At 42.3% G+C, this 27,488-nt stretch overlaps 3 protein-coding genes across 3 annotated transcripts; all 3 read right to left on the reverse strand.

Annotated features, from left to right (window-relative positions):
* Positions 1-4,879: 4,879 nt before the first annotated feature.
* On the reverse strand, positions 4,880-9,939 carry KRT40 (keratin 40). Its single transcript, XM_037129753.2, has 7 exons — positions 9,493-9,939; positions 8,351-8,433; positions 7,912-8,068; positions 6,984-7,145; positions 6,779-6,904; positions 5,467-5,687; positions 4,880-4,979 (listed from the first exon to the last, which is right to left on the reverse strand). The coding sequence occupies exons 1-7, from the start codon at positions 9,937-9,939 to the stop codon at positions 4,880-4,882; spliced, it is 1,296 nt and encodes a 431-aa protein (XP_036985648.1).
* Positions 9,940-15,165: 5,226 nt separating this feature from the next.
* On the reverse strand, positions 15,166-15,462 carry LOC128626784 (keratin-associated protein 3-3). The gene has a single exon (XM_053661334.1). The coding sequence runs from the start codon at positions 15,460-15,462 to the stop codon at positions 15,166-15,168; it is 297 nt and encodes a 98-aa protein (XP_053517309.1).
* Positions 15,463-26,440: 10,978 nt separating this feature from the next.
* LOC119037577 (keratin-associated protein 3-1) lies at positions 26,441-26,734 on the reverse strand. Its single transcript, XM_037129807.2, has one exon. It carries the CDS (start codon positions 26,732-26,734, stop codon positions 26,441-26,443), a length of 294 nt encoding a protein of 97 aa, XP_036985702.2.
* Positions 26,735-27,488: the final 754 nt, after the last annotated feature.

Raw genomic sequence — 27,488 nt, forward strand, 5'->3', positions numbered from 1 at the left:
ATATGGAATCTGAAATAAAAATGAAAAGGCAAGCCACATGCCGGGTGAAAATAGTCTCAATACATCTGACAAAGGACCTGTCCCGTGACCCAGCAATTTTATGACGAGGTGTATGCCCCAAACAAATGAGTGATGTGCACAAACAGACTTTTGTAGGAGTGCTTTGTTCCGAAAGTCACCAAGTGGAAACAGCCCAACTACTCACAAGCAGAGTAATGGTTTCACAAGCTGTGGTGTATACACGGAAGAGAACTCAGTGAGAAAATAGATAATCTATTGGCACTCACAGCAACATGGAAGAACCTAGAAAACAATGTCCTGACCTGAAGAAGGAGGACACAAAACAGTATAAATGGTATGATTACATTTATAGTAACTTTAAGAACAGGCCAAACTCATCTACGGTTAGATGATCAGAATCACAGATGCCTCCTTGTAGGGGAGGTGAGTTTCCAGGAAGGAGCCCAAGGGAACTGTCAAGGTTAGTGCCCTCCAAGGTGAAATTCTCATCCACAGCTGCACGGTTACCGTGTGTGCTGTTCAAACTTCATGGCCCTTCATCCTCTTAATTGATGCAGTTTATCGTATAAAATGATATCCTGATAAAATATGGTTAATATGGAAATAGATTTGATACAGCTCTCTAGCTATATGAATGCCACTATTTTATTTATATACTTGAGTTGCAAATGGATCAAATATTCACTTGTGAGAAATAGAAGTTATGCTAAAAGACAACAGAATTCTTTTAAAAAGTCAAGAGAAGGAAGGCCTTTTCAGCAGTGACTAAAAATCAAGAACCTGCGAAAAATGGATAAATTTGACTCCATTGTAATAGTGTCAATGATAAAAATGAAGATAAAAAGTAACAGTGCTTGAAATCATTCATAATTTTAAAAACATGGATAAAAGACTGGAAGGAAACATATCTGAATGTGAAGAGCGGAATTCTCTGCATTTTATAATTACCAGTAAATGGCTTTTTCTTTATGCTTGTACATGCATTCTAAAAATTGAATGCATCACTTTCAGAATCAGAAAAAAAGTTAAAAAACTACTCAATGTTTCTGTTCTATACCTTTCTCTCCATCTTCCTATTTTCCTTCTCCTCTCGTGACTCTTGGGCAGGGCTGTTCCTTCTTTCTTCCCAGAGCTGGCGGCTTTATCTGTTCTGGGAGCTGATTCCCCTTCGATGCCTTCAGGACCACATTTCATCACTGACACTCTTCTTTTCTTGGATATTTCATATTTTCTTTACTGCTGATCAGTGTTCCTTTCCCTGTAAGGGTCTGTTACCTGATCCTAAAATACATGTTACCCGACAAAGCACTTCTTCCCTGAAGGCAGCTTCTTCCTGCCTTCAATGATCGAACTTTTTTGTGGAGCGGTGTGGTCAGAAAAACTTGAGTGCGCCCATCCTCACTCCACTGAGGCCAGGGTGGCTAGCTCGGGAAATGGACAGACCAAGAATTATTAACCTGTGTCTTCAACATAATAATTGGTACCATACTGTGCAAAAACTGTGCAATCAAATGTGATAGGCTGACAGCAATGTGAGCGCCCCCAGCGTGTCCATCCTATTATTAAAGATGTTTTTCCACTTCAGTCCTACTTTGATTTTGCATAAACCCAGGTTGGAAAGATTTTTAACTCCTGAAAGTCAGATAGATTAGTCATGCAAAATGTTATATATCATGGAGGGTAGTCATGTGCATCTTTTTGAGAGGAAATTGGATATAGTTCATTGGAAATTACAGAAGCTGGGAAACTGTTACACAATTTTTTTTTTTTTACCATAATCTTAACCAAGGCAGGAAAAAAGCCACAGAAGTGCGGAGAACAGGTGATGGGAAGTTTATATGGTAGAGATTTCCACGAGTTAAATTTGCCATTTTGTGATGCTACGGCATTAAATTTATTCCCAGCCTTATTATGAGAGGAGTAATGGGGTTTGAACACTAGTTCATGGGCTTATGTATCTGGAAAATATTTTATTTTCAGTATTTTTACTACCTTTTATTGTTAAACGAGGAGAGCGCACTGTAAAAAAAATCCAGCACAAAATTTTAGGTCTGAAACTCGACTTTTTTTTAAGCCTACCCTGTATGAACTGTTATTACCATGTACTTTATTTCTGAGTCCTCCAAAAATAGAAATACAAAAAAAGGAGAACTTTTCCCCAGCTTCCCACTGTTTTTAAAAAAATAATTATAGATTCACAGGAAGTTGCAAAGCTATGGTTATATCTCATTCAACTATGGTACAATCACAAAACCAGGAAATGGATATGATGTGTGTGTTTAGTTCTTGTCATTTTTTCCACATGTATAGATTTATGTAGCCACCACAACAATCAAATTCACAACTATTTAAGCACCACAAAGTTCTCCTTCATTCTCTATCTCTATATTTGATCGTTTCAAGGATGTCACGTAAACAGCATCATGTGGTATGTGGCTCTTTTCACTCACCACAGGGGCTTTCAAATCTTGAGGACATTTGGGTTGTTTCCAGTTTGGCTATTACGAACAAAACTGCTATGGACAATTGCGTATTTTTTCAATCCCTTTACTTTTTTAAATTGTATTTTCCCATTACTGTTTATTCCCCTTATATGCTCTCCCCCCCCACCCCTCTTCTTCCCCCTGCAATCACCACACCGCTGAGTCCTTTTTCTTTTTTGCTCAATTCCTCCACCCCCCACCTCCCCCCTGGCCCCAGCTGTCAGCCTGCTCTCTGAGAACTTACCTGTATCTCTGTATCTGAAGTGAGCTTCTTGTGGAAAAGTATCTAGTGTTTTTATTCACTGCCCATCTCTGTCCTTTAATGGTATTTAGATGATTTCTAGTTGTTGTGATTCCTGGTATGGTAGGGCTTAGGTCTGTGTTTTATTTTTGGTTTTCTGTTTGTTCCCTCTGTTTTGTTTTTTTTTTTTAATTTCTCTGTTTTCTTCTCCCTGCCTTTCTGCGGGTTACTTGAATATGTTTCAGAATTCCACTTTTGTTTATTTATAGCATTTTAAGTTTTCTTTGCATAGCTTTTTAAGTACTTGCTTTAGGTATTACATGGTATACACTCGCATATGACTTACTACAGTCTACTGACACTGACTGACACTTAGTCACTTCAAGTGAAGTACAGAAACCTCACCTCGCTTCTTCCCTTTACTCACCTCTTTTCGGAGCTTTGTTTTCCTTCTCTGCCTACAGCTGTTGGTGTTTCTGGGTTGGTGGCTCTCCAGTTCCCAGCACAGAATATAGGAGAGAAAGAGGGAGCCCGGGAAACTCACCAGTGTTGCTCCTGGGATGTCACGGACTCCAGATGGATTGTCCTCTTCTTCCACCTCTCGGGATCTGCTTATATTTGTATATGGGATTTCCAGGTTTTTAGTCACACTTAGGAAGAGGAATGGGGATAGGTACCTCTACTTGTCTTTCTGGAAGTGGAAGTTCTCTACTTTGCTTTTGAAGTGTGTGAGAATAATGACTCTTATATCCTAACTGCCCAGTAACAGACCGATGTAGCTTATGGCATTGTATGCAGCCACTAAAATAATGGTCACAAGATGATCTTACATGGATGGAGAACCCCCCCCCAAAAAAAACTTGGAATTATCTTCTGGAGGGCAGGTCCCTTTTAGTACAGGCATCCCGTTAGCTGGGTGTTCTAGGAACCCATCTGTATCAGTGCACCAGCTGCTGTTGTTATGAGAGGCTGTGTTCCGCTCGGTGAATTTTTTTTGCAGACCCAATGCATTTGCCCATTTCACGATGGCTGATTTACGAGTGCACCTGCCCACACAGCACAGAGTGTTCAGTAATTTTGGACCCAAAACAGCATGAAACCTGTGCCGCACCCTCTCTAATCGCCTGACCTTGCCCCCCACCCCCAGTGGCTTTTTTGTTTTCCCAGTGAAAAAGTCCTCAGAGAGAAACATTTTGCTGATGTGGGAGAGGTGGAATAAAAAATGGCAGAAGCACCAAAAGGCATCAAAATCGATGAGTTCAAAAGCCGTTCTGAGCAGTGGGAAAAGGTCTCGACAAGAGTGTTGCATCACATGGAGAGGACTTTAAAGGCGACTGAAGTTCAGACGTGGAAGAACAAATCCACAAGTTTTTAATAAATTCTGGGCTTTTGGGGTCCCTCCCATATTATTAAGATTGAAAATGCTTAGATTACATAGTGAAAACAACAGGTTAGACAACTATATACAGTTGTATATAAGTCATGTGTAATATTATGTATTATATGGACAAACCTTTCTTTAAGAAGGAAAACTTGTAAGTTCCCAAAATATTGATAATGGATGTTAAGGGTATGGAATTATGACTTATTCCCCACCTACTTCATGGGCCAAGTTAAAAAAAAGGAATCTAGTATTTTATAATTAAAAATAAAATGAAATTTATTGTATTTTTATTTCTAAGTTATGATGTTGACATTTTGTATGGATTAATCTATTTGTATTTTAGAAACTAAAATATTTTTTTAGCTTGCGTTTATGCAAGATTAAACTATTGGCATTGGTTTAGACAATCACCTTGACATCAAATAGTTGTTATTTGATAACTTGGGTGGAGTTATTACAGCAAGAGTAATAAGCCACAAAGTTATATTTACCAGGCTAAAAGAATGAATTACATTTTATATGGAGATTAGCAAAAAAGTTTTACAGACTCCTAGACTATCGCAGATAAGCAGGCAGGAGAGGAAATGATAAAGCAGAAATATATACCAAGGATGCATAGAGGAGGACTTTAGGGTATGAGAGTCTTCTCGACTTGAGTGTCAAGGTTGGATGTCCCGGCCGAAGCCCCATCTCCCTTTTAGGGCACTGCTGGCTGTGGTCCCTCCGCCTGCTGTGCTGGGTGTGAAGGACTCACACGCAGTGGTTTTCCACTGTGCAGAGGACGTACGCTGGGCACGGCTCACAAGTGTTGCTTGACGGGCTTGTGGTAGAACATGGGTTACAGGGCAGCCTGTAGAAAAGCCATTTAGAGCTAAGCCGAGTAAGGGAGAGCTGGGTAAAATGTCAACTCAGAGAAAATCACCCCAAAACTTGCCCTGTGAATTATGTCACTGTGCAGAGAGTGACATTGGACCCATGTCCATCATCCCTGGACCCAGCCTTGTCACTTCATGCTCTCTGCAGCAGTGGTGGTCGGACACAATGTTATGCATGTTCTTCACTTTGCAAATGCCATCTGACGCTTGTTCCTGATTTCCCTTTAATGGGAGACAGGCCCCCCAGCATGAAAAGTGATATAATGATGGTTATTCTGCTTTATAACTTTAGAATATTTTTGAACATTTCTATGGTCATGTGACTAGTGTCAGCTGCTTTTCCTCACTCTTTTAAGATCCTGTAACACATTAGGGTGGTCTGACCTTGGCCAGATCTTGGGGAAACAGGATTCTCCTACACGAGCCTCTTTGTGACTCTGGGGATAATCGTGTGGAACTTGCCTGCAGTCCTCGCTCTCCAGCAGGCCCCGGTACGTGGCGATCTCGCCCTCCAGCCGTGCCTTCGTGTCCAGCAGCACCTCGTACTCCAGGTTCTGCCGCTCCAGGTCGCAGCGGATCTCCGCCAGCTGGTTCTCCACGTTGTCGATCAGGCACTGCATCTGGGCCAGCTGCGTGCTGTACTGGGCCTCAGTTTCTGCAACAGTGCCTTCCAGAGACTGTGTCTGCAGAAAGAAAGGGTGTGAAAAGGGCTGTGCAGTACAGTCTCCAAGGAAAATGACTTAGCTTCTCCGAGTTTCATTCTATAAAAAGTGGCGCCGTACAAAGTGCTGATCTCATAGGATGGTTGTGAGGGTTCAATGGTTAATATGTGTAAGGCACTTAGAACAATGCCTGTAGGAATTTTAAGCGCTATGTAAGTGTTAGTTATTACTACCGCCACCATCACAACCTTCAGTATATTTGTGTAGCTTAAGGGGGATCAACAGCTTTTGGGAGGAAACATCTGGGCTTGTAGCAGGGAGGGGTGGCATAGTGTGGCAAAGAGAAGAGGCTGTGGGATTAAACCACTGGGATTCAGCTCAACTTTTGCTTCTTAGAAATTGCATGACCCTCGTTCCTCATCTGAGCCTCAGTTTTCCTCATCAGTATAAAGGGGTCAGTGAAGGTATTTACCCTATAAAGTTATTGTGAGGCTTAAATTGTGCCCCCGACAGGACGAATGCTTAGCTGTTATTCACTGAGATACTCGCCGTAAGACCTAAGGAGGCACACACAGTGGCGTTTGCCTGCAACTGGGTAATGCAGTCTTGAATGCATAATATTCTCGGTACTCGGGTGGAGTGGGCTACAGTGAAGGGTCTGGTTGAGGAGTGCATTCTTGGAAAGTTTAGGATAGGGGTTGAATGCAAGGTGTGATTAGCATTCTTTGTCATAGATATGATTGTGAGCTTGAAAAATTGGCCCCAATCAAAACAGAGTTAAAACCCACTGGAATGCTTGAGCACCTTCGGCTCAGGCCTTGCTCCCCTGTTCCACCCCCGCCGTTCCCCCTCTCTCCTCCTCTCCGGAGGGCGTTGCAGGACCATGTTCAAGCTCCAGAGCCAAGGCCGATGCATCCTGCCGGGACAGTGCAAGCTGCCGAATTTTCATTTCTGCTTCTAGTTGGGACTTGGAAAAGGCAAGAAAATGTGATCCTGGCGAATTGGAGACTCAGACAACTGTGTGGGTCCCTCCTTCGGGCTATGGAAGAGGCAATAGTATCTTAAGGCCTGATTCTTCGGTGACAAAGCAAAGCTCTCTCCCCCCTACACACCAGGCTTTGCTGGGCTTGGAGCTCGATTTCCAGAGCACTGGCCGTGCGTTTCAGTTCCAGGATCTCCATCTGGCAGCCCTGCAGCTGCTCCGCACTGGACAGCTGCTGCTGATTCAGCTCCCCCATCTGAAACACAGGCATGGTTAGGGGACGCGGACACGGCAGAAGTCCAGAAGCCTGTCATTTTACGGCTCCAGGTGCTGACCTGAACAGCGAACCATTCTTCCACGTCTCTGCGGTTGCTGGCAAGTACCATCTCATACTGACATCGCATCTCCTCCAGGACCCTGTTGAGGTCGACGACGGGGCCACTGTCCAGCTCCACATTGAGTCGGTCACCAAGCTGTCCACGAAGCAAGTTGACCTCCTGAAAGTGGAAATAAAGTAAGGAATGTCACAGAGTGGTGGGAGAAAAAAATCACTTCGACAGTCATGATGTCCCATTTTTGTTTTAGAGAGCAGTAAGTAAAAGTGCGGGGTTCAGTTTCAGACTGCCTAGAGTGAATCTCTTCAGCACTCAGTTTCTTCATCTGCAAAATGGGTGTAATGATTTTACCTGTTCCAGAGACTTGCTGGGAGATGTATGAGTTAATATGCATATAAAGCACTCACACAGTCCTTGGTACACAGTAAGGTCTCAATAAATGCTAGCTGCTATTATCATCAACAAAGGTTAAGGGGAAAATACACTTTGTTAAATCATTCAGCTTCTTACTTGTTAGCTTCATCAATATAGGATAATCATACATTTCCTATTTTATGATTTAAAAAGTTGACAGATACAGGATACTTGAAAAATATTGCTCCAAAGATTGTGTGAGTGGTTTTCCCCTTTTGGAAATGACCTTCACACGCCCTGTTTATCTGCCTGACTCTTTATACCTTATGGCTTCCAGGGAAAGCCAGTTGTGGAGTGACCTTCCCCACGAAAGCAATGGCAGGTAAAGAGTTTGGTGCCTTCGTGTATCTCAGGGACACACAGGAATGATCAGGCCGAGGGGATATAGTGCCTCGAGTCACTTTGTTCTGGCTTTAACAGCATTTCCCCAAGTTCAGCTTACATGCAAACACGGGATTTATCAGTTTACTTTGTCAGTCTCACATTCTTTGAGTGATTTCACCACTTTCCTCACCTCTTCGTGACTTTTCTTAAGGCAAAGCAGATCATCCTTCAGAGACTCCACCTGGGCCTCCAGGTCAGCCTTGCACAGGGTCAGCTCGTCCAGGATCCTGCGCAGGCCTCCAATGTCACCCTCCACCAGCTGGTGAAGAGTCAGTTCAGACTCGTACCTTTAATATCGAGAGAGAGAGAGAGAGAGAGAGAGAGAGAGCGCTCATGCTTACTCTGCTAGACACTGCTCAGCACTAGGCTACAATAAGGAACGACAAGGGGACGCAAGGGAGCCATGGGCTGTAACTCCTTTTACATCACAAATAATGGTAAATTTGGGCTTCGTGAGCATGGTTAGCTTGAAAATACTATATAGAGAATATCTGTGATGTGTGTGTGTGTGCATATATATGATAGAGAGGTGTAACCATAAATTGTATTCAAATTTAAATTAAACTTACTTTGACCGGAAGTCTTCGGCTGCCAGTTTGCAGTTATCAAGCTGTATAGTAAGTCTTGAATTCTCTGCTTTCGTGCACAAAATCTGGGAAGGGAGTTACTGAGTAATAAATGGTTCTTTGAAAGAAATCTAAATATCTATTCATTTAACAGCTATGCCATTATTATTCTTTTAAAAGTCTTTATAAATAAGGGAAAACCAGCTTTTAGCTTGCTTTTGTTACTAACCATGTCACTGCAGGAAGAAACTGAGTTCCCTGGGAGTTGAACTGAGTTATATTTTTCTCCATAAATAGTCTGTATTTTATTATATTCCCATCCATGATAGCAAAAATTCATCAATAAGAAAATAAAATTATCACCAGGTGAAAATTATATGATTAAGAAGATGACATTTCAATATCCTTTGTTAAAAATAATATGGATGTATGTTGTTACCGACTGAAGCAGTTTTCCATATAACAGTTTTTCCTCATCCCGTAGACCAGGGGTGTCAAACTCATGTTCACTGGGGGCCACATCAACCTTGTGGTTGCCTTCAAAGGGCCGAATTAATTTCAGCTCCTTAACAGTTAAGGACTAGTTGCATTTCTACAGTCCTAAAATTATTTCAGCCCTAGTGTAGATGATAAAGGTAATGTCTCGAGGTATGTGAGTATATTATGGTCACTCAATAATTAGTGGTGCCCTGGCTGGTGTGGCTCAGTGGATTGAGCACCAGCCTGCAAACCAAAGGGTCCCTGGTTTGATTCCCAGTCAGGGCACCCGCCTGGGTTGTGGGCCAGGTCCCCAGTAAGGGGTGTGTAAGAGGCAGCAATACACTGGTATTTCTTTCCCCTCTCTTTCTCCTTCCCGTACCGTCTCTAAAAATAAATAAGTAAATAAGTAAAATCCTGAAAAAATTAGTGGCAGCCTTGAGTCAGGGCTCTGCCACTAATTTGTTCAGGATTTTATATATTTATTTATAAATAAAAATAAAAACGCTGCTTTGGGTCAGTCTTTTCGTGCATTGCCCTTTCCCCTACATCCCATCGCTGCTTGCAAGTCCCCTTTCCCTGGTTTCTTTCTAGAGCCTCTTCTAGTATGAAGACCAAGCAAATCACAGACTGGGAAGGTGGAGGGTTAGGACAAGGAGACACCAGACCTTCTGTTGGAGATCTTCAATGGTGTTGAAGTAGCACTGGTAATCGGGGCACACCAGTGGCAGGTCCGCATCACACCGCTCTCGGATCCTGCGCTCCAGCTCCGCATTCATCTCCTCCAGGCCGCGCACCTTCTCCAGGTAGCTGGCGAGCCTGTCGTTCAGGAACTGCATGGTCTCCTTCTCATTGCTGTTGAACGCCCCGTCCTCGCACCAAGCGTAGTTCCCCACCCAGCAGGGGATATTGCAGCTCCCGGCCAGGTAGCAGGGCGTGAAGCAGCCGGTTGGCAGGAGAGGCCTGGACAGGCAGCTCGGAGTGTGGCACCTGGATGCTGCACGGGTGCTGGGGAGACGAGTGGTTTCCACGGAACAGGCTGAAGTGGTCACCCCATCAGAAACTCCAGCGTGGGGCTCGGAAGGGCGGCATGTGGGGGGACAGTCAGGGGTCATCCTTTTAGAAGCGAGGGACAGAGATTAGTGGCAAAACTCAAGTTGCCTGACTCCAAAAGTCTCCTTTCCTCCTGGGATTTTTATATAGCCTCGCAGTGGGTGTTTACAGAATGCACCGGATGTTTTCTTTATCGCTGGGGGTGTCCGTTTTCATGCGGACATTCATTAGTGTTGTTTATCTGCGGAGGACCAGTATCATGCCTCATAAAAGAGGCATAACTTCAGGTTACTAAATAAGGGCACTGTTTGCATCTGCCAGTAGGGTAACATACTTGTTTTCAGAAAAATCTTTATAGGAAGCATTGTCCTTCTGACAAAAGGGAAGAAAGAGAAAATTTGGCCGATCAGTATTTACAGATATGACTGATAACAAATAAGGACAATAGTATTTCCACAGATTTTGATGCTGTATATTGAAACTGTTCATATCTCCTTTTAGAATTAATATCACAGCACATTAAATACCATTTATATGTTTGTACTACCACCATAAAGATGTTGTGTGTGATTAGCCAATTTTGCAAAGCTTTTGTGCTCTTGCTGTGCTCACATGTGGTGGAGGAGGGAGGTGTGCACTGGGCTTAAAGTGTGTGTGTGTGTATGTGTGTGTAAATGACGTCTGCCTGTGTACAACTTGAAAAGTCACCTACAGGGTTGATGGGCATAATTTGTGCCCTCCAGGCCAAAATACGAATACAACACCAGACCTTTGGTTGATTATCAAGACTGGCGCTGTGACTTTTAATGTCCCAAAAGTTGCCTTGTTCACATTTCCTCTACCTCATTTTTAGACCAAAGAGACTAATTTTTTCTTATATCTTTAATAGGTGTGAAATAGAAATTCCAAGTCACATTCTTTCAGTCTCATGAAAACCCTCAGTGATTAAACTTCAGAGTAGGAACAGCCAAGCTGTGGAGGGCTTTTCTTCTGTTATAAGGAGCTGTTGCTATCCATTTATTCATTCATTCATTCTTTTTTTTTTTTTTTTAATCAATGTATGGTTGCCTCTCATGAGCCCCCTGCTGGGAACTGGCCTGCAACCTAGGCATGTGCCCTGACTGGGAATCGAACCGCAATCGTGTGGTTTGCAGGCCCGCGCTCAATCCACTGAGCTACACCAGCCAGGGCTCATTCATTCATTTTAAAAAAATTAAATTTATTGGGGTGACATTGGTTAATAAATGACATAGGTTCCAAGTGACCACTTCTATGACACATTATTGTATATTGCATCATGTACCCTCTCCCAAAGTCAAAGCTTTTCCTGTCATCATATGTTTGACCCCCTTGACCCTGCATTACTCTCCCCACCCCCTTCCCTCTGGTAACCATGATATTGTTGCCTGTACCTATGAGTTTTTGTTCGTTTGTTTGTCTTGTTTGTCCATTTCTTAGCTTTCTGTCTTATATCCCACATGTTAGTGAAATCATATAATTCTTGACTGTTTCTATCTGACTTACTTTGCTTTAGCCTGATAGTCTCAAGATCCATCCATGGTGTCACAAATGGCAGTATTTCATCTTTCGGCCATAAACGTATGGCCGAGTAGCATGCCATTGTATATAGGTACCACATTTCCTTTATCCAGTCATCTACTGAGGCACACTTTGGTTGTTTTCATGTCTTGGCTACCATGAATGATGTCGCAGTGAACGTAGGGGTGCATATATCTTTGCAAATAAGTGCTTTCAAATTTGGGGGGTACATATCCAGAAGAGGGGTTGCTGGGTCATATGGTAAGTCTATTCTTTATCTTTTGAGGAACCTCCACACTGTTTTCCTAGTAGCTGTATGAATTTACGTTCTCACTAGCACTGTTTGAGGTTTTCTTTTTCTCTACACCTGCTCCAACACTTGTTGTTACTTGTCTTGTTGGAGACAGCTGTTCTAACAGGTGTGAGGTGGTATCTCATTGCAGTTTTGACCTGCAGTTCCCTAGCAAAATTGAGCATCTTTTCATATATCTGTTGGTCATTTGTATGTCTTCTTGAGAGAAGCATCTGTTCAAATTCTCTGCCCACTTTTCGATTGGACTATATTTTGGTGTTGAGTTGTATGAGTTCTATATATATTTCGAGAAGCATAAAGGACTTTGAATAGCCAAAGCAATCCTGAGAAAAAATAATGAAGCTAGAGGTATTACACGCTGTGATTTCAGAGTATACTACAAAATGTCATCAAAACAGCATGGTATTGACTGAACAACAGACACACAGACCACTGGAGCATAATTGAGAGCCCAGAAATATACCCACATGTATATGGGCAGATAATTTTTGGCAAAGGAGCAAAAAAACATACAGTGGAGAAAAGAAAGCCTCTTCAATAAATGTTGCTAGGAAAATTGAAAATCCACATGGAAGAGAAAGAAACTAGATTATTGTTTGTTACCATATATAATAATTAACTCAAAATGGGTCAAAGATGTTGTAAATATAAGACCTGAAACAATAAATTACAAGTAAGAAAACATAGGTACTGAACTTAAAAAAACTTGCTCTTAAAGAGGATTCTATGAATTTGACCCCAAAGTCAAGGGAAGTAAAGGTAAAAATAAACAAATGGGACTGTATCAAACTAAAAAGCTTCTGCCCAGCAAAAGAAACCACCAACAAACCAAAACGGCAACCAACCAAATGGGAGAAGACATTTGCATTCACTCATTTCAAAGGCCCCAATTTTATGAAAATTAAAAATACTGGAACCAGGAATATAATTTTATAATCAAAATATTACTAAATTTGTAAAAAGGTCAGGCATTTCCCCCCCCAATTTTTCCACCCTACTTTCTCGGATTGTTTTGGAACTGCAGTTTCAGGTGTGTGGAGTCACTTAATATTGTCCCACAGGCTTCTCAGTTTCTCTTTTTGTTTTTTTTTTAAATTTTTTTCTCTGCATGGTTTTGATTATTTTGATCTTAGTTTATTGACTTCACCCCTAATTGGCAGTTTCCAGTATGCTATAAGGGCCACCTATTGAATTCTTTAATTCAGATTGTACTCTTTAATTCTAGAATTTTCATTGGCCTTTCTTTTATTTAATTTAAATAATAAAATTTAATTTGTTTTTAATTTATTAAATAAAAATGTAAATTTTTCCATTGAGATTCCTTATCTTGTCTATTCTTTTCCTTTCGCGTCACATTCATCTTGTCCTTTAAATCTATGAAAATATTTATAACAATTGTTTGGACAGTCTTGTCTGCTGATTCTAACAGCTGTGCATCTGGGGACCTGTTTTTACTGGCTGTTTTTTCTCTTAATTATGGTTGACATTTTCCAGCTTCCTCACAGATCTGGCAATTTTTAATTATATGCTGTTCATTCTATATATTTTAGGAAGTCTTGATTATATTGCAGAGTTTTGAGTGTTGAGTTTAATTTTTACACAAAATTAAATCACTGGAAAATCCTCTTGACCCTCTCAGGCCTGGCCTTTTAGACGTTTCTAGGGCAGATAGAATTTAATGTGTGTGTGTGTAGGGGTTAAAAACATTTTATTTATTTATTTTTAGAGAGAGGGGAAGGGAAGGAGAAAGAGTGGGAAAGAAACATCAGTGTGTGGTTGCCTCTTATGTGTCTCCTACTGGGGACCTGACCTGCAAGCCAGGCGTGTGCCCTGACTGGGAATCGAACCAGTGACCCTTTGCTTCACAGGCCCATGCTCAATCTACTGAGCTGCACCAGCCAGGGCAGAGTTTAGTGTGTTCTTTACTTAAGGCTGTTATCCTTACTCTTTGGTGTGTCCTTCTGGGACAGTAACTGAATGCCTGAGGTGCCCACAGGGCTTTGTCCACTCAGGATGGGCAGACACTTGAGTGTCTGCCAGCACAGAACGACTCCTGGTTTCTCTGTTTAGCTCTTTAACCCCCAAAGCCGCTCTCTGCTGGCCTCATGGAATCTCATCCTGTGTGTGCCACCCAGCCCTCTGCAAGGACTTGGTAAGAACTTTTACACAGAAGTCTGCGCCCTCCCCCCACACCTCCTTCCTTTCTAGAACACTGTTGTGCAAACTCCAGCTGCCTAAACCCTCTTTAGATATGTGTCACTTGTGCCTGAAACTTGGCATGTCTAGAGCAGAACACAGTATTTAAAAAAATTCTCTCCTCCCTCTCTGCTCCCTTCTCTCCAACTCTCTGCTCAGTTGGTGACGTGACTCCACCGCCTAGTCTTTCTCTGATGCCCTCTTCTCTCCCACCCGCCTTGGACCACTAACTCCAGTCAGTTTGTCTTTGCCCGAGTCTTTCTCCTCCTTATCACTACGCCAGCAATCTTCATCTCCTATTCCTCAATTTGACAGTGAGGCAGCACTTCACTAATGCTACTGGTGGAACACTTGTATTCTTTATGATACAATGCCTGGCATTCAACAAATACCTGTGAGTTGTGTGAAGACAGGAACAGGTGCTGTGTCTGTATCTGCCTTGTCTGCCAGGATGTTGGCTCCTTTTGAGCAGGGACAGTAAAATGCGGAACATACAGTAGATACTCAAAATATACAAATTCAATAATAACATCCTCATATTATTAATTTTTGTATAAATAGACCAGGTCAACTGGATTAGTTAATATATATCATATTTGATGTTCAGCTTATGCTCAGTATTTTCCAGCCTATCTTGAACCATTTTTTGAAAGGACACATGAGAGAAAGTCTGTTCCAGGTACGCCAGCAGAACAAACTGTCTCATGCAAGACCATTTAGTTTTCTTACAAGCACTAAATACTTGTATGCCTCCATTTTCAGCTTTACAGATGTTCTCGGTTTCTCTTCAAATGCTGATTGAAAACATGCATTTAAGAAATTAATAGAAAACAAAGTAATTGTAAACATTTGTGCTATGCCAGAGATGTAAAATTTATTAAGATGATCATGAAGAAGCTGCTCAATTTCCAGGAAGATGCCACCCAAGACTGAAAGCAGAATCCCCAAGCACCCAGAGGAAGATACAGCTTAGTAGGAAGGAACTGGACCACTTTGGGAAGCCCCAGGCATCCACCTGCTCAATGTGTCCTTGGTTACTGATATCTGCTACATGGCCTTGAAAGTCTCTCGGTTTCTTGGTGGTGGTGGTGGGGGTGGGGGTGGGTGTCACCAGTGATAGTGCCCTCGTTGTTCCAACTTCGAGAGCAGAGTCAGTTAGTTGCAAGTGCTGAGACAGGTGAACAGTAAAGCTTCCGGGTTGACTCCTTGCATGTCAGGCGCTGAGCGCAGCAGCCACCGGTCAGCAGCAGCTGGGGAGGCAGGGCTCACAGCAGGGCTGAGTGAAGGTGGTGAGGTTGATGGTCTCCAGGCCTGGGGTGGGCTGGCAGGAGTTGAGCAGGAAGCAGGTGGGCACACAGGGCTGAGGAACGTGGCAGGGAGGGGGGCAGTTGTCACAGCAGGTGGGCTCCAGCTGCCAGGTGGTGTGTGGGCAGGTGCTGGGCAGGCAGACTCCGCAGCGGCAGCATTTGTCAGAGGAGCAGATGGTAGTGGCAGGGCCGGTGGGGACACTGCAGCAGCAGGGAACGCAGCAAGCCATGGCGGTGGGAATCTGGGGGGGGGTTTTATTTTTATTGGTTTGGTTTCAAAACAGATGAGGTTTCTGAGGTGCGAATGCCCTCGCTTTGAGGTTCTTATATACCCTCCCCAATGGGTGTTGGTCCAACCAGAGGGCTTCTTTCCTGGTTCTTGTTTATGTTAGTGTATCCATTATGCTTGGATTCATTTGACATTCAGATGCTTGTAAACAATGTCTCTTCTCCTAATTAACCTTTATGTGAGTTCCTGACTAAGTCTGAGCTGATTACTCTTGCTCTTGGTCACGGGAACGGAAGCTTTATGAGGTATCACCAAAGGCTTTGCTGTTGTAAGTCCCACACCAGCCCTACTGCAGGACCCGGCATCATGGTGCACCTGTTCTGCAGGTGTTCTCTCGGGAGCTGGCCAGTCTTCCCTCTCCTAACCTTTCTTCATATCCGCCGATCTGATGAAGTGTTCTTGTTCTGAAGGGCTGAATTTAATTTTAGTAACTGTCTTTTAACTTCAGGACCTTTTTAAAAATTAATTACTTTCTTAAGGCTATGTGCTGGGCATATCACATTGTATTGGTTTAATTTGAGGACTCTTGAAGATGAAACTTACATTAATGTGGAAAATGGGAATATTCCCATATTGAGAAGCATGGCAGACTTTTAAAAACACCTATTCCATTTTCACTATAAAATATGACACATTTATTAAAAAATTGGACAATATAGAAAAGTGTAAAGAAAACAACTCATCTATAGTTTTATCCTCTACAAAAATTCTCTATGAATATTTATGTATCCCTCTTGTCATTTTTCTATACAGTTATCATTTTATTATATTCCTGGAATCATGTTGTACCTGCTGTTCTGTAATTTGCCTTTTTGTTTAAATACATATATTTTCATCATCTGCTTTTAAGTATATTTGATGAATATTATTTTTAATGTTTCCTAGCATTCATTATATAATTGTACATTTAAGTTACTTAAACTTTTTACATTATTTATTTTATTTTCAACTTTTGTCTATGATAATTGTGGCAGTAGTGAACAATTGTATATGTAAATTGTAATACACATTTCTGATTATTTCAGGATAGAAATAATTATTACATAGAATTATTGGAACAGATATTAATAATATTTTACAGCCTTTGATATTAATTACCATATTACCCTCCAGAATGATTCTACTTACCTATTTCTTTCTAAATATTTAGGTATGTCCACCGCTATGTTTGAAAATTCCTATTTCTCTATACTCTTTATATATCTTTCATTTCAAAAGTGTCTGCCAGTTGGTGGGTGACAAATGAAATTTTATTATTGTATTTTTCTCTTACAAGAAGTTAGGCTGAAACATTCTTTCAATGTGCATCGGCCTTTTTTCTTTCTATTGAGAACAAGCTTGCTTTGCTTCCCTCACTATTAAGTGTCTGAAAGTCGAATTCTTAGCTTCTGTCTTTATACTAAGTAAAATAATGATGCAAGACCATTATACTAAGGTTTAAATGAAATTCCTATCAGTGGAAAGTGAAGTTACAGGCCTGAGCTATCTGTTCACATCTGATTTTATTCTGTTTTTTTCCCCCCCAATGTGGTGCATTTCCACCCTAAGTCTTGTATCTGTGGTAAGAAAGACCTGGATTCTAGGTCCAGGACACCTACCATTAGAGAAAATGGCTGGCAAGAAATCACGCAATTTCTAATTTAAAAAATTTTTCTCTGGCTCTGTTGGAGGAAAGGATGTAAGATCTCTGCTGTCCCTGGGCCTCATGCCCAGACTTACCTTGGTGTGAACATGAGCCAAAGTGCCCACCTTTTTACTTAGGACTGATCAATATCTTTCAGGACTTCAGATGTATTTTAATGGACGTTTATCAAGCTCTTACCATGTGCCAGGCACTGTGGGGAACACCGGACACCCAGCAGTGGACAAAGCAAACGCTGCCCTGCTCTCGCGGAACCGAGACTCTGGTGGAAGATTCATCGCACACGTGATATATGATTAAAGTCACTGTTATTACACATTTTGATAGGAGGAAAAAAGACTGGATTCTGGTAGCAGAAGAACAAGAAGCGGAAGAAAGTTATTTTGAAATTTTAAGAAAAACATTACAAAGGGGCTCGGAGATTCCCACAGCTGGAATCAATGGTAGTGGGGATCGCTCTCTTATTTGGGATGCAGTGTGACTTTGATTCAAGATACAAGGTTAGAGGAATTGTTGCTATTCTGTGTAGAGTTTTTAAAAACATATTTATTTTTTAAAGATTTTATTTATTTATTTTCAGAGGGAGGGGAAGGGAAGGGAGAAAGAGAGGGAGAGAAACATCAATGTGTGGTTGCCTCTTGTGCACCCCCCACCGGGGACCTGGCTGGGGATCGAACCAGTGACCCTCTGGTTCACAGGCTGGTGCTCAGTCCACTGAGCCACACCAGCCAGGGCCCATGTAGAGTTTTGACTTAAGGTTACACATTAGAAACAGCTGTAAAATAAGTTTATGATAATAAACGCATCACTTTTATTGAAAAGACTTGCAATAGTTTATTAAAATTAATTTTCTCTGCAGTGGTCAAGAGACCTGAGGATTACTCTCCTTTGTTTCTAAGTTAGGGTAGTGAGTCTCAGAGGGGAGCGATAATTTGCTTTAGATGGTCTGGTGACTGACTTGTTAAAAACTAAATATAGGACCTGTTGGGACTGAGCTACCTTTTATGTGGTTTAACATTAAGTTTAAAGTATGTGTCAAAGTAACTAAGCATATTTTATGTATAGAAACAAAGGGTATCTTTTTCCTTTAAGCAAGTGCAGGGAAAACACTGTGGTTCCTAATTAGATGGTAGATTTTTCAAAGTATTAAAAATCTATACACACAAGCATCCTCGCACATGCCCAGTTGTAATGGTGCCATTCCATAGACAATAGGGGCGTCTCTGGCAGCGAAAGCAAAGGCTGAAGACCGGCAATACAAAGAAACAGAAGTAAAATATCGTTGTTGGTCTCTTGGCTCAAATCTCTCATTGCTTCAAGGTTTCAGTGTAAACCCCTTCCTCTGGTGAGCCTCCTTCCTGGAGTGCTTGCATTTCTTCCCTCCTGCTCACCTCATCCTCTCCTTCCCATCGTCCACACACACGTGAGTTAGCGTCGCTGTTCTGTCTGGGACAACCTCTCCCCACCCCTTCTGCCTCATTGTCATTTAATGCTCAGCCTGGGTAGCTCAGAGCTTTCCGTAACCATGCCTTACCCAGATGCTGAATCACCAGGTCCGGGCTTCAGTTCCTCGTGGTGTGTGTTTGCATTCAGGCTGCTCACAGCTCAGTCACAGCAGAAATCACACCGTGTTATAATTATACCCATTCAACATGTATAGGGCACATAAATCATGATTGTAAGAACGTCACCAGATTTGAGAGAAGCTTGAGGGCGCCTTAGGGAATTAACGTTTTTTATCTCCAGAATTCTTAGCATGGATATGGGTCCTGGCACAGGGAAAGCACTCAAGAAGTATTGGCCAAATGAACGAGTAAATGGACTAAGTTCCTTGTCGACTGCATCCCGGCTTGTGTTGCGTCTGCCTGACTGCTTCAAAGTTCCGTGCATTTGAAGATGTGATGCTAAGAACCCTGTGGGGTCCTCTGGGAAATTCTCCTCTGGAGAGACTGACAGGCACACTGAGGACTTTTATTTTTATTTTTTATCTTTAAAAATAATTTATTTTTCAGTTATAATTGACATACACTATTATATTAGCACATGCCCAGTTTCAGGTGTACAACCCAGTGATTAAACATTTGTATAACTTATGAAGTAATCAACTCGATGAATCTGATAACCCTCTGGCACCCTACATAGTCATTATAGTATCACTGACTGTATTCACTATGTTGTCCTTTGCATCTTTGTGACTATTTTGTAACTGCCCGTTTGTATTTCTTAATCCCTTTACCTTTTTCATCCAGCTCTCCAACACCCGCCCCACCGACAACCGTCCAATTGTTGTCTGTGAGCCTGTTCTGTTTTGTCTGGTCATGTATTTTGTTCTTTTGATTGGCATGTGAGCAAATTCATGATATCTGTCCTTCTCTGTCTGGCTTATCTCACTGAGCGTCATGCCCTCCAGGTCCAGCCATGATGTTGCAAATGGCAAAACTTCATTCTTTTTTTTTTTTTTTTTAATGGCTCAGCCTGTTTTCTTTACCGTCTCACGTGGGTGTGGAACCAGCTCCTTCTGAGTCTCGGCCCCTCCTACCCTCTCTGTGGGGTTTCTTCTGTACATTCTTAGTTATAAGACTTCTGTTCAGTGGGACCTCAGGTGGTTCTCAGTGACGGTTATCCTGCAGGTTAGCTGCACTTCCGATGTGTTTGGGGAGGATGTGAGTCCCCCTGTTTACCTGCTCTGCCGTCTTGGCCAGAAGTCACACTGAGAACATTTAAAAACACGTCTACTTAAAGGCATTTGCTTCTCCCCTTCCTTTTTCTTTGACACAAGCATTCTTTTGGCTTTAGCTAAGTGCTTCTTCAGCTTTTGACGTGTTCCCTTACATATGTGATACATGTGTGTGATATTACACACATATGTGCATGTAATATCACACATATATGTGTGTGATGTTTTACATAATATGCCATACTGCCAAGGATAATCTGCACAAGAAACAGTCAACAGGTTGATAAAAAGAAGTAAAATGAAGTAGTAGCTTAAATCATGTTTAATCAGGGCTTTACCTCCAGTTCTCGGCTTTACCTCCAGTTCTCAGTTTATCCCCGAAAAGTGCTGGCAGTCTGTTGCGTACTGGGGTAGAACCTGTGCTGAGAAGGGGGGTGGGAGGGGAGATGTGTTCCTAGCGCCCTGCTGCTAGAGTCAAGCACCTGAAGTTCTCTCTAAAGGAAAATGAGGGCCCACTAAACACCCCATATCTTAGAACTGAGCACCTATCACTTTTAATCTATAAGCCAATATATCTTTTTCTGTTACAATTGGATATGATGACTTTGTTAAAATTCCTACAGTTTTTATTGCTCATGCATATTTTAAGTTAATATCATAACTGTATTCATGAGCAAAATCACCATATTCTGGTTTTATTAGTATCAGCGACTCTGTGATGTGGTGGAAATAATTGGACTTTCAAGTCACACATGCAAGGAGCTGCATTCTGGTTTTCTTAGCAACTAACTTTATGACGTGGGGAATGTTGGAAACTCTTAAAGCTTCCTTTCTCTCATCTATTAGTGCTGTTTTAAGGATTACGTGAGTTGGTACAGGTGTTTTGCCTGGCAAAGTGTGGGTAAATAAATGTTGGCTCGCCCCACAAAATTGTATTGGTTGGGGAAGTAGGAGAGAAAAGGTGAAGCTAAAAGATAACCAATTGGAAGTTAGCAGCCCATGTTAGTGAGAAAGTTCTAGTCATTCCTCTCCAATAGATTCTTTTCTTAAAAAGTAAAATAATCGCCTTATGTTCATCTTTCTTTACAAATGAAAGAAATATACCAAAAGCTCTAACACAAAGAACACATCTTGCCAGAAGAATGAAGTTTATTGGAAAACCCATTAAGAATTTTTTTCCTCTGTGAAAATACCCAGTTTAAGAAATGGGACCCAAGAAGCAATGTGACCATGAAAATAGTGTCTGAGGACCCAGGGATGTCAATATATTTTGATAGTAGATGATTCTCACCTGCCCAAATGAACCAAATGATTGTTCAACCATATAGTCATAATAATTTATCTTTATTTTCCATTAAAATGAAAGGTGGGTTTTCCACATTTGGGCCATCTGGTCTACCTCGACATCTGATAAACTACCGAGGCGAGTGAGTGCTATACAGACAGCTTTGGGGTTCGTCATGGTCAGCAGCAGCTGGGGAGGCAGGGCTCACAGCAGGGCTGAGTGAAGGTGGTGAGGTTGATGGTCTCCAGGCCTGGGGTGGGCTGGCAGGAGTTGAGCAGGAAGCAGGTGGGCACACAGGGCTGAGGAACGTGGCAGGGAGGGGGGCAGTTGTCACAGCAGGTGGGCTCCAGCTGCCAGGTGGTGTGTGGGCAGGTGCTGGGCAGGCAGACTCCGCAGCGGCAGCATTTGTCAGAGGAGCAGATTGTGGTGGCAGGGCCAGTGGGGACACTGCAGCAGCAGGGAACGCAGCAAGCCATGGTAGGGGGAACCTGGTGTGCTCAGGTTTCTCAGAAAGAAAGATGAGGTTTCTGAGATGCAAATACCTCCTCTGGCTTTGCGGCTCTTATATACCGTCCTGGGTTGGGTGTTGGCCCAATCAGAAGGCTGCTTTTTTTGTTTATGCCACTCTTTCCACTAAGATTCTCTAATCACTTTGGCATTTTCTTGTCCATTAAGAGTTTCTGCTCTTATTAAAGTAATCATGTTTTTGACTCATAGACTTGTCATTTTTGTCATAAGATGATTCCATTTTACCTTCACTGGGTCCTGGCATGCCAAACCTTACATAAATTATGGGTAATCAGACCGAGTGCTAATTCAGCTATAGTTTCAGATTCTGTGACCATATGCATCTCAGAGGTATTTGCCTCATTTATTGATGACATAATTCAGGCTCTATTGAGTGAGCAAGGTGACAGAATGGAATAAAACAAAACCTCTTTTTATTATTTTTAATAAAACTATAGTGAGTTTCCAAAGGTAGTGTTATTAACCCCTTATCAGATGTTGGTAAGTATGCAAGATTTATAAAAAATTTACAAAACTCAACACCAAAAACCCCCCAAACAACCTAATTAAATAATAGGCAAAGGACCTGAATAGATACTTTTCCAAAGGGGACATACAGGTGGCTGAAAGACATGTGAAAAGATGCTCGATGTTGCTAATCATCAGAGAAATACAAATGAAAACCATAAGGAGATATCATCTCACAGCTGTCAGAGTGGCATCACCAATAAATCAATAACAAGTGCTGGTGAGGATGGGGAGAAAGAGGGACACTTTCGCACATTTGGTGGGGATGCAGGTTGGTGCAGCCACTGTGGAAAGCGGTGTGGGGACACCTCAAAAAATTTAAAATGAACCTCCCTTCTGACCCAGTGATCCCACTTCTGGGAAAATGAGGTCTCTCCAGTCATTGTTAGTAAAACGAGAATGGTTTGCCTGGTAGGGATGCGACCTGCCAGCCAAGGAGAGGGGACTGGAATGCACCTGCGTGAACAATGACAACTTCACTGTACTAGTCAGTGGGGGTGGTAGATGCTGTTGAGTGAGCATGTGTAATGTGTGGCTGTCACATTCAAAATGATTGAATGAGTAGAGCAACGAATCTGCATCAAATTTTGCATTAAGCTTGACCATTCCTCTGCGGAAACTATTTGCATGATTCAGAAGGCCACAGCTATGGGCAACTGGTGGTTGGCAGCTTCATCACAACATGTGCCCATTCATGATTCATGTCTCATGCAGTTTTTTGGTGGAACATCAAATCACCCAGGTGACTCAGCCCCACTACAGCCCAGAGTTGGTGCCCTGTGACTTCTTGCTTTTCCCAAAACTAAAATCACCTTTGAAAGGGAAGAGATTTCCGACTGTCAATGGGATTCAGAAAAATACAGTAGGGTAGCTGATGGCCTTTGGGAGAACTGTGTGAGGTTCCCAGGTGCCTACTTTCAAGGGGACTGAGGCATCATTGTATGACTCGATACTTTCTGGACAGACCTCATATATGTACAGGAAGCCAAAACACTAATTTGAAAGAACATAAGCACCCCTATGTTCACTGCAGCATTATTTACAATCACCAAGACATGGAAGTTGCCCAGGTGTCCATCAGTAGATGAGTGGATAAAACAACTATGGGACATTTACACAAATGGAGTGCTGCTCAGCTGTAGAAAAAAGAAAAAGAAAAATTTACCCTTTGCAATAGTTTGGATAGATCTGGAGAACATTATGCTAAGTGAAATAAGCCATTCAGAGAAAGACAAATACCATATGATTTTACTCATATGTGGAATCTCATGAACAACTGAACTAACAAGCAAAACAGAGGCAGACTCATGGGTGGAGAGCAGGATGACGGCTAAGGGGTGGGGAGGTTAGGGGGTGGAGGGATTGAGCAAAAAGGAAGAAGGACTCATAAACATGGGCATCAATGTGGTGATTATAGGGGAAGGGGCTTATAAGGGGACCAAAGTGTAATGGAAAAAAATAGAATAATTAAAAAAATTAAAACATTGTAGGGAAGAAAAAGGGGACACCTGGGAAAGTGTGGCCATGAGCAGGGGTATGGTGACCAGGGTGTGGCTCGGGCTGCAGTCCTCAAAGGTGGGAGGAAAGCTTCCAGGGAGGACTTGGAAGGAAAATGAAATGGCTTGGTTTTCTGTTCTATTATCAGGGATGAATGATGATCAACCTTGAGTGGTTTGTTTTTATCGTGGACTAGGTTATTCAAACTTACCAGAAACCTGAAAATGTGTTTGAGTTGCCAAAGACTCTGCATTTTGATGTGAGGTTCAATACCCAGCTGGTGTTTTTCCTGTGCTGACATTGTTAATCGGTATTTAAAATCTGACTTTAAAAAAAGATGATTTGCTTTCACCTTAGAGATGTAAATATTTTTTCATAGATTCAACATATACTCTAATTTTGTCTTAAACCACAGAGAAAGCTGAGTTACTATATACAACCAAATACACAATCCAGAGGGTCGGTAGAGAATGCATGGCCATGTGGCATATACTTTCTTTGGGTAAATAGAGCCACACATAACCAGGTCTCTGTCTGCAGAAGAGGCAAACCCTTTGATGAATTGGGAAGAGAAGGGTTTTGGATTCAGGCAGTTTTAGGTCGAATCCCTTCTCTGTCATTTCTTGTTTCTGTACTTTTGGCTGGTAACTTTCAGCCTCCGTTTCCTCACCTGTAAAGTGGGGAGAATAATAGTAGGCACCTCTTAATGTTTTTGTTAGAAATAAATGAGAGAATACACATAAAGCACCTACGTGAGTGTCCTGAAGGTTCACCAACTGTTTGCTCATATAAATGGAAGCAGTAAAAGTAATAAGGTGGATGGGATTGGTTAGTGACATGGAATACTTGTTACTTAAAATGCTTCTGGATAACCTAGAGCCATGGAATGTCAAAACTAAACTGACTTTAGAGAGGATCTGATCAACCAGCTCATTTTCCTGATTTAAGACCTGGCACCCAAAGAGACCCAGTGATGGCTCAGAGTCACGGAGGCAGCCCGAGACAGCCAGGGCTAGGATGCTGTCTCCTGGTTTCCAGGTGGGGCTTTCGAATGAGCCAAGGGCCCTTGAATGCCTATAGGCCCCCAGTGGTGGTATTAAAAATAAAGTCTAAGTATTTATCCCTAACAAGGATGTGTAAAAATATCAAACTTCTTTGCTTTTGACTACAAAGCAGGTACTTGGCACAGTAACACTACTATCAAACCTAAAACCTCATTGATACTTACAAATGTATTTATGAACAAAAATGAAGAAACAACTAAATTATTACTTTAAAAAGCCATTTGGAAATTTTTTTTTCCAGGAAATAAAAGGATGCTTTCTGTAAGAAAGCTGGGAACCAGTGTGCGGTAGCAATGGTCAAGTCTCTCCCTGTGCCTCGGACCGCTGCTGTGGCCCCTGGGTCCTCTGATCCTCACGGGAATTGGAGACCTAAGCACAGAAGGGAGGGTAATGAGCAACAGAGTCTGAGATGGAAGCGAATGGCCCACAGTCCCAAGGCCAATCCCAAGAAAACACACAACTAGGCTGCATTCTGGGTACTTCGGCAAAAACCTTACGGCACGCGGGTTTTTCCAGGACAACTAAAGGGATGAATTCATGGTCATCATACAAGTTTTGTTGTAGGAGGAAGTGTGTGTTTTTACTCCCATAATCGTGTGACTCTTTCTGGTGAACAGAGAAGACTGCACTATAGTCTATTTCCAGTTGATTTCAATGGCATGCTACTACATGTCATTTGGTGTAGTAAACTTCTAAAAATAGTGGTGACTAATGTAAGCCAAGCCAATTTGAAGAAACAAAGGATACTCTGCAAATCCTAACATTCATTCCAAACTGATTTTCCTATAAGACAACATATATAAAGAATGTGTGTGTGTGTATGTGTATACACATACATATTTCCCAAAGTTGCATAACATTTTGAACTTGGAATTTCATTGATGCCTATGACTAAAAGAGTCAAAATTATCCCCACATGCCAGCAGTGATCAATTTGTTTTGTCAGTTAAGGAAGAAAGAAAATCAGTTTTAGGGGTAATGGATATTAAAATATTTTTAAAACATTATATTAATCTCTAGACTCTAGCATAGTGCTTGGCACAGTGGCTGGCTTAGAAATATATTTACTGAATAAAAAGACCCTACAAGGCACTAGCCAGGTGTCCCAGTTGGTTAAAACACTTGTCCCAATGTGCCAAGGTTGCGGGTTCTATCTTTGGTCAGGGCACATACAAAAAGCAACCAATGACTGCATGGATGGGTGGAACGACAAATCTCTCTCTCCCAAGAAAAAAATAAGTAAAATTTAAAAAGAAATCCTATGAAATGACCTACTGGATTTTTTACTTGTTAACTTATACTGAGAGCCAGCACCTAATTTTTCAGTGAATCCATGATGAAAGCTCTCATTCTGCCCGGGGTAAATCCTAGACAGTAGGATGGTGTGCTGTTCAGGGTTAGGTGGGCATTCTGCTCTCCCTAAGAGGCAACATGGAATAAATAATCATGAGTCCGCGTTTGCTAAGCCAGAATGAAGTTTATTAATGAATGGTCAAAGTGGTCATTTCTCGGTGAGCAGTAAAATAGCCTAAAAGACAGAGGAAAGGTCTCCCACTCTCCCCAAAGGAGGAAAGAAGTAAGAAGTTGGGCCAATTCACAAAAACATGGCCCAGGGAATAGGGGTAGTGTTAGCTTGCTGCAGGTGGCGGCGGGTGTTGAAGGCTGGGGGGTGTGGAGGACAGCAAGCGCAGGTCGCTGAACCTGTGCGGACGTGGCGGCTTAGCAGGGCTCGCAGGGGCTCTCACAGCAAGGCTGCACGTAGGTCGTCAGGTTGATCCCGCACAGTCCGGGAGTTGGGTGGCAAGAGTTGAGCAGCCAGCAGCTGGGCACGTAGGTGTCAGGCACACAGCAGGGTGGGGGGCAGGTGTCACAGCAAGTGGGCTGGAGGAGGCTGATGTCGTGTGGGCAGGTGCTGGGCAGGCAGACTCCGCAGCGGCAGCATTTGTCGGAGGAGCAGATGGTGGTGGCGGGGCCGGTGGGGACGCTGCAGCAGCAGGGAGTGCAGCAAGCCATGGTGTTGAGATTTGGGGGTTTTTGTTGGGTTGAGAAGAGAAGTCTCGTGTTGTCTTGATGCTGGTCTCTTCTGCTCTGGCTCTTATATACCCACCTCCCTGGGCGTCGGCCTGTGAGCAAGATTTTTTTCCTCATGTTTCAGTTTATAGCTATCTCCATAAAAACCACCTAATTACTTAAGTGTTTAATATCTAAGACACACGCCTCACCTCATGAAAGGGGTTAGTTTGTTTTGCTGTCACATTGGGGCTCCTTTGTCAGCTCTGTCACTGCGTGAGCATTTCATCTCCATCTTCAAAGGCTCCAGGTGATTATCTTCTAATCACTGCACATCACTAATGATGGCCCGGCATGCTGGGTAGCTCTTCACATCACCGCCATGTTTTCTTGTCTCCTTTTCAGATGAAGAAATGAGTAGGTTTCTTGATTGCTCTTCTACCAGCAAAGATTCTATGTGATCATTTTGGCTTTTTGGCTGAAAAAGTGATAAGATTTGTAGATTCTTCTTTGTGGCTCCAAGAAGCTGAATTTAGGTGAATAGGTGGAACCTGTTGTGAATGAGATTCTGTGTGAAGAGGCACTTTCTTACTGTAACAGATCATTTGTTCTCCTTCCCCTTGGCACGTGCTTTGATTGAGAACTTGGCGGGGGCGTGTGGATGGGAGTTGAGACTTCCATGGATGACAATGATGGAAGTCTTGTAAAATTGTACCCAATTGTGTTATGAATGAAGCGTATGACCCAAAGGCTGGTT

This window comes from Artibeus jamaicensis, unplaced genomic scaffold (genome assembly GCF_021234435.1).
Source record: "Artibeus jamaicensis isolate MK-2021 breed Jamaican fruit bat unplaced genomic scaffold, CSHL_Jam_final contig_2259, whole genome shotgun sequence".
NCBI classification, from domain to species: Eukaryota; Metazoa; Chordata; class Mammalia; order Chiroptera; family Phyllostomidae; genus Artibeus; species Artibeus jamaicensis.

Excerpts from the sequence above, each read along its gene's own strand:
- LOC128626784 (XM_053661334.1), bottom strand. The coding sequence starts at position 15,462 with ATGGCTTGCTGCGTTCCCTGCTGCTGCAGTGTCCCCACCGGCCCTGCC.
- KRT40 (XM_037129753.2), bottom strand. The coding sequence starts at position 9,939 with ATGACCCCTGACTGTCCCCCCACATGCCGCCCTTCCGAGCCCCACGCT. Across the intron at positions 6,905-6,983 it reads AAGAATGGTTCGCTGTTCAG|ATGGGGGAGCTGAATCAGCA; the intron begins GTCAGCACCTGG and ends CCTGTGTTTCAG. Across the intron at positions 4,980-5,466 it reads CTGGAGAGCGAGGACTGCAG|GCTGCCCTGTAACCCATGTT; the intron begins GCAAGTTCCACA and ends GCTTTTCTACAG.
- LOC119037577 (XM_037129807.2), bottom strand. The coding sequence starts at position 26,734 with ATGGCTTGCTGCACTCCCTGCTGCTGCAGCGTCCCCACCGGCCCCGCC.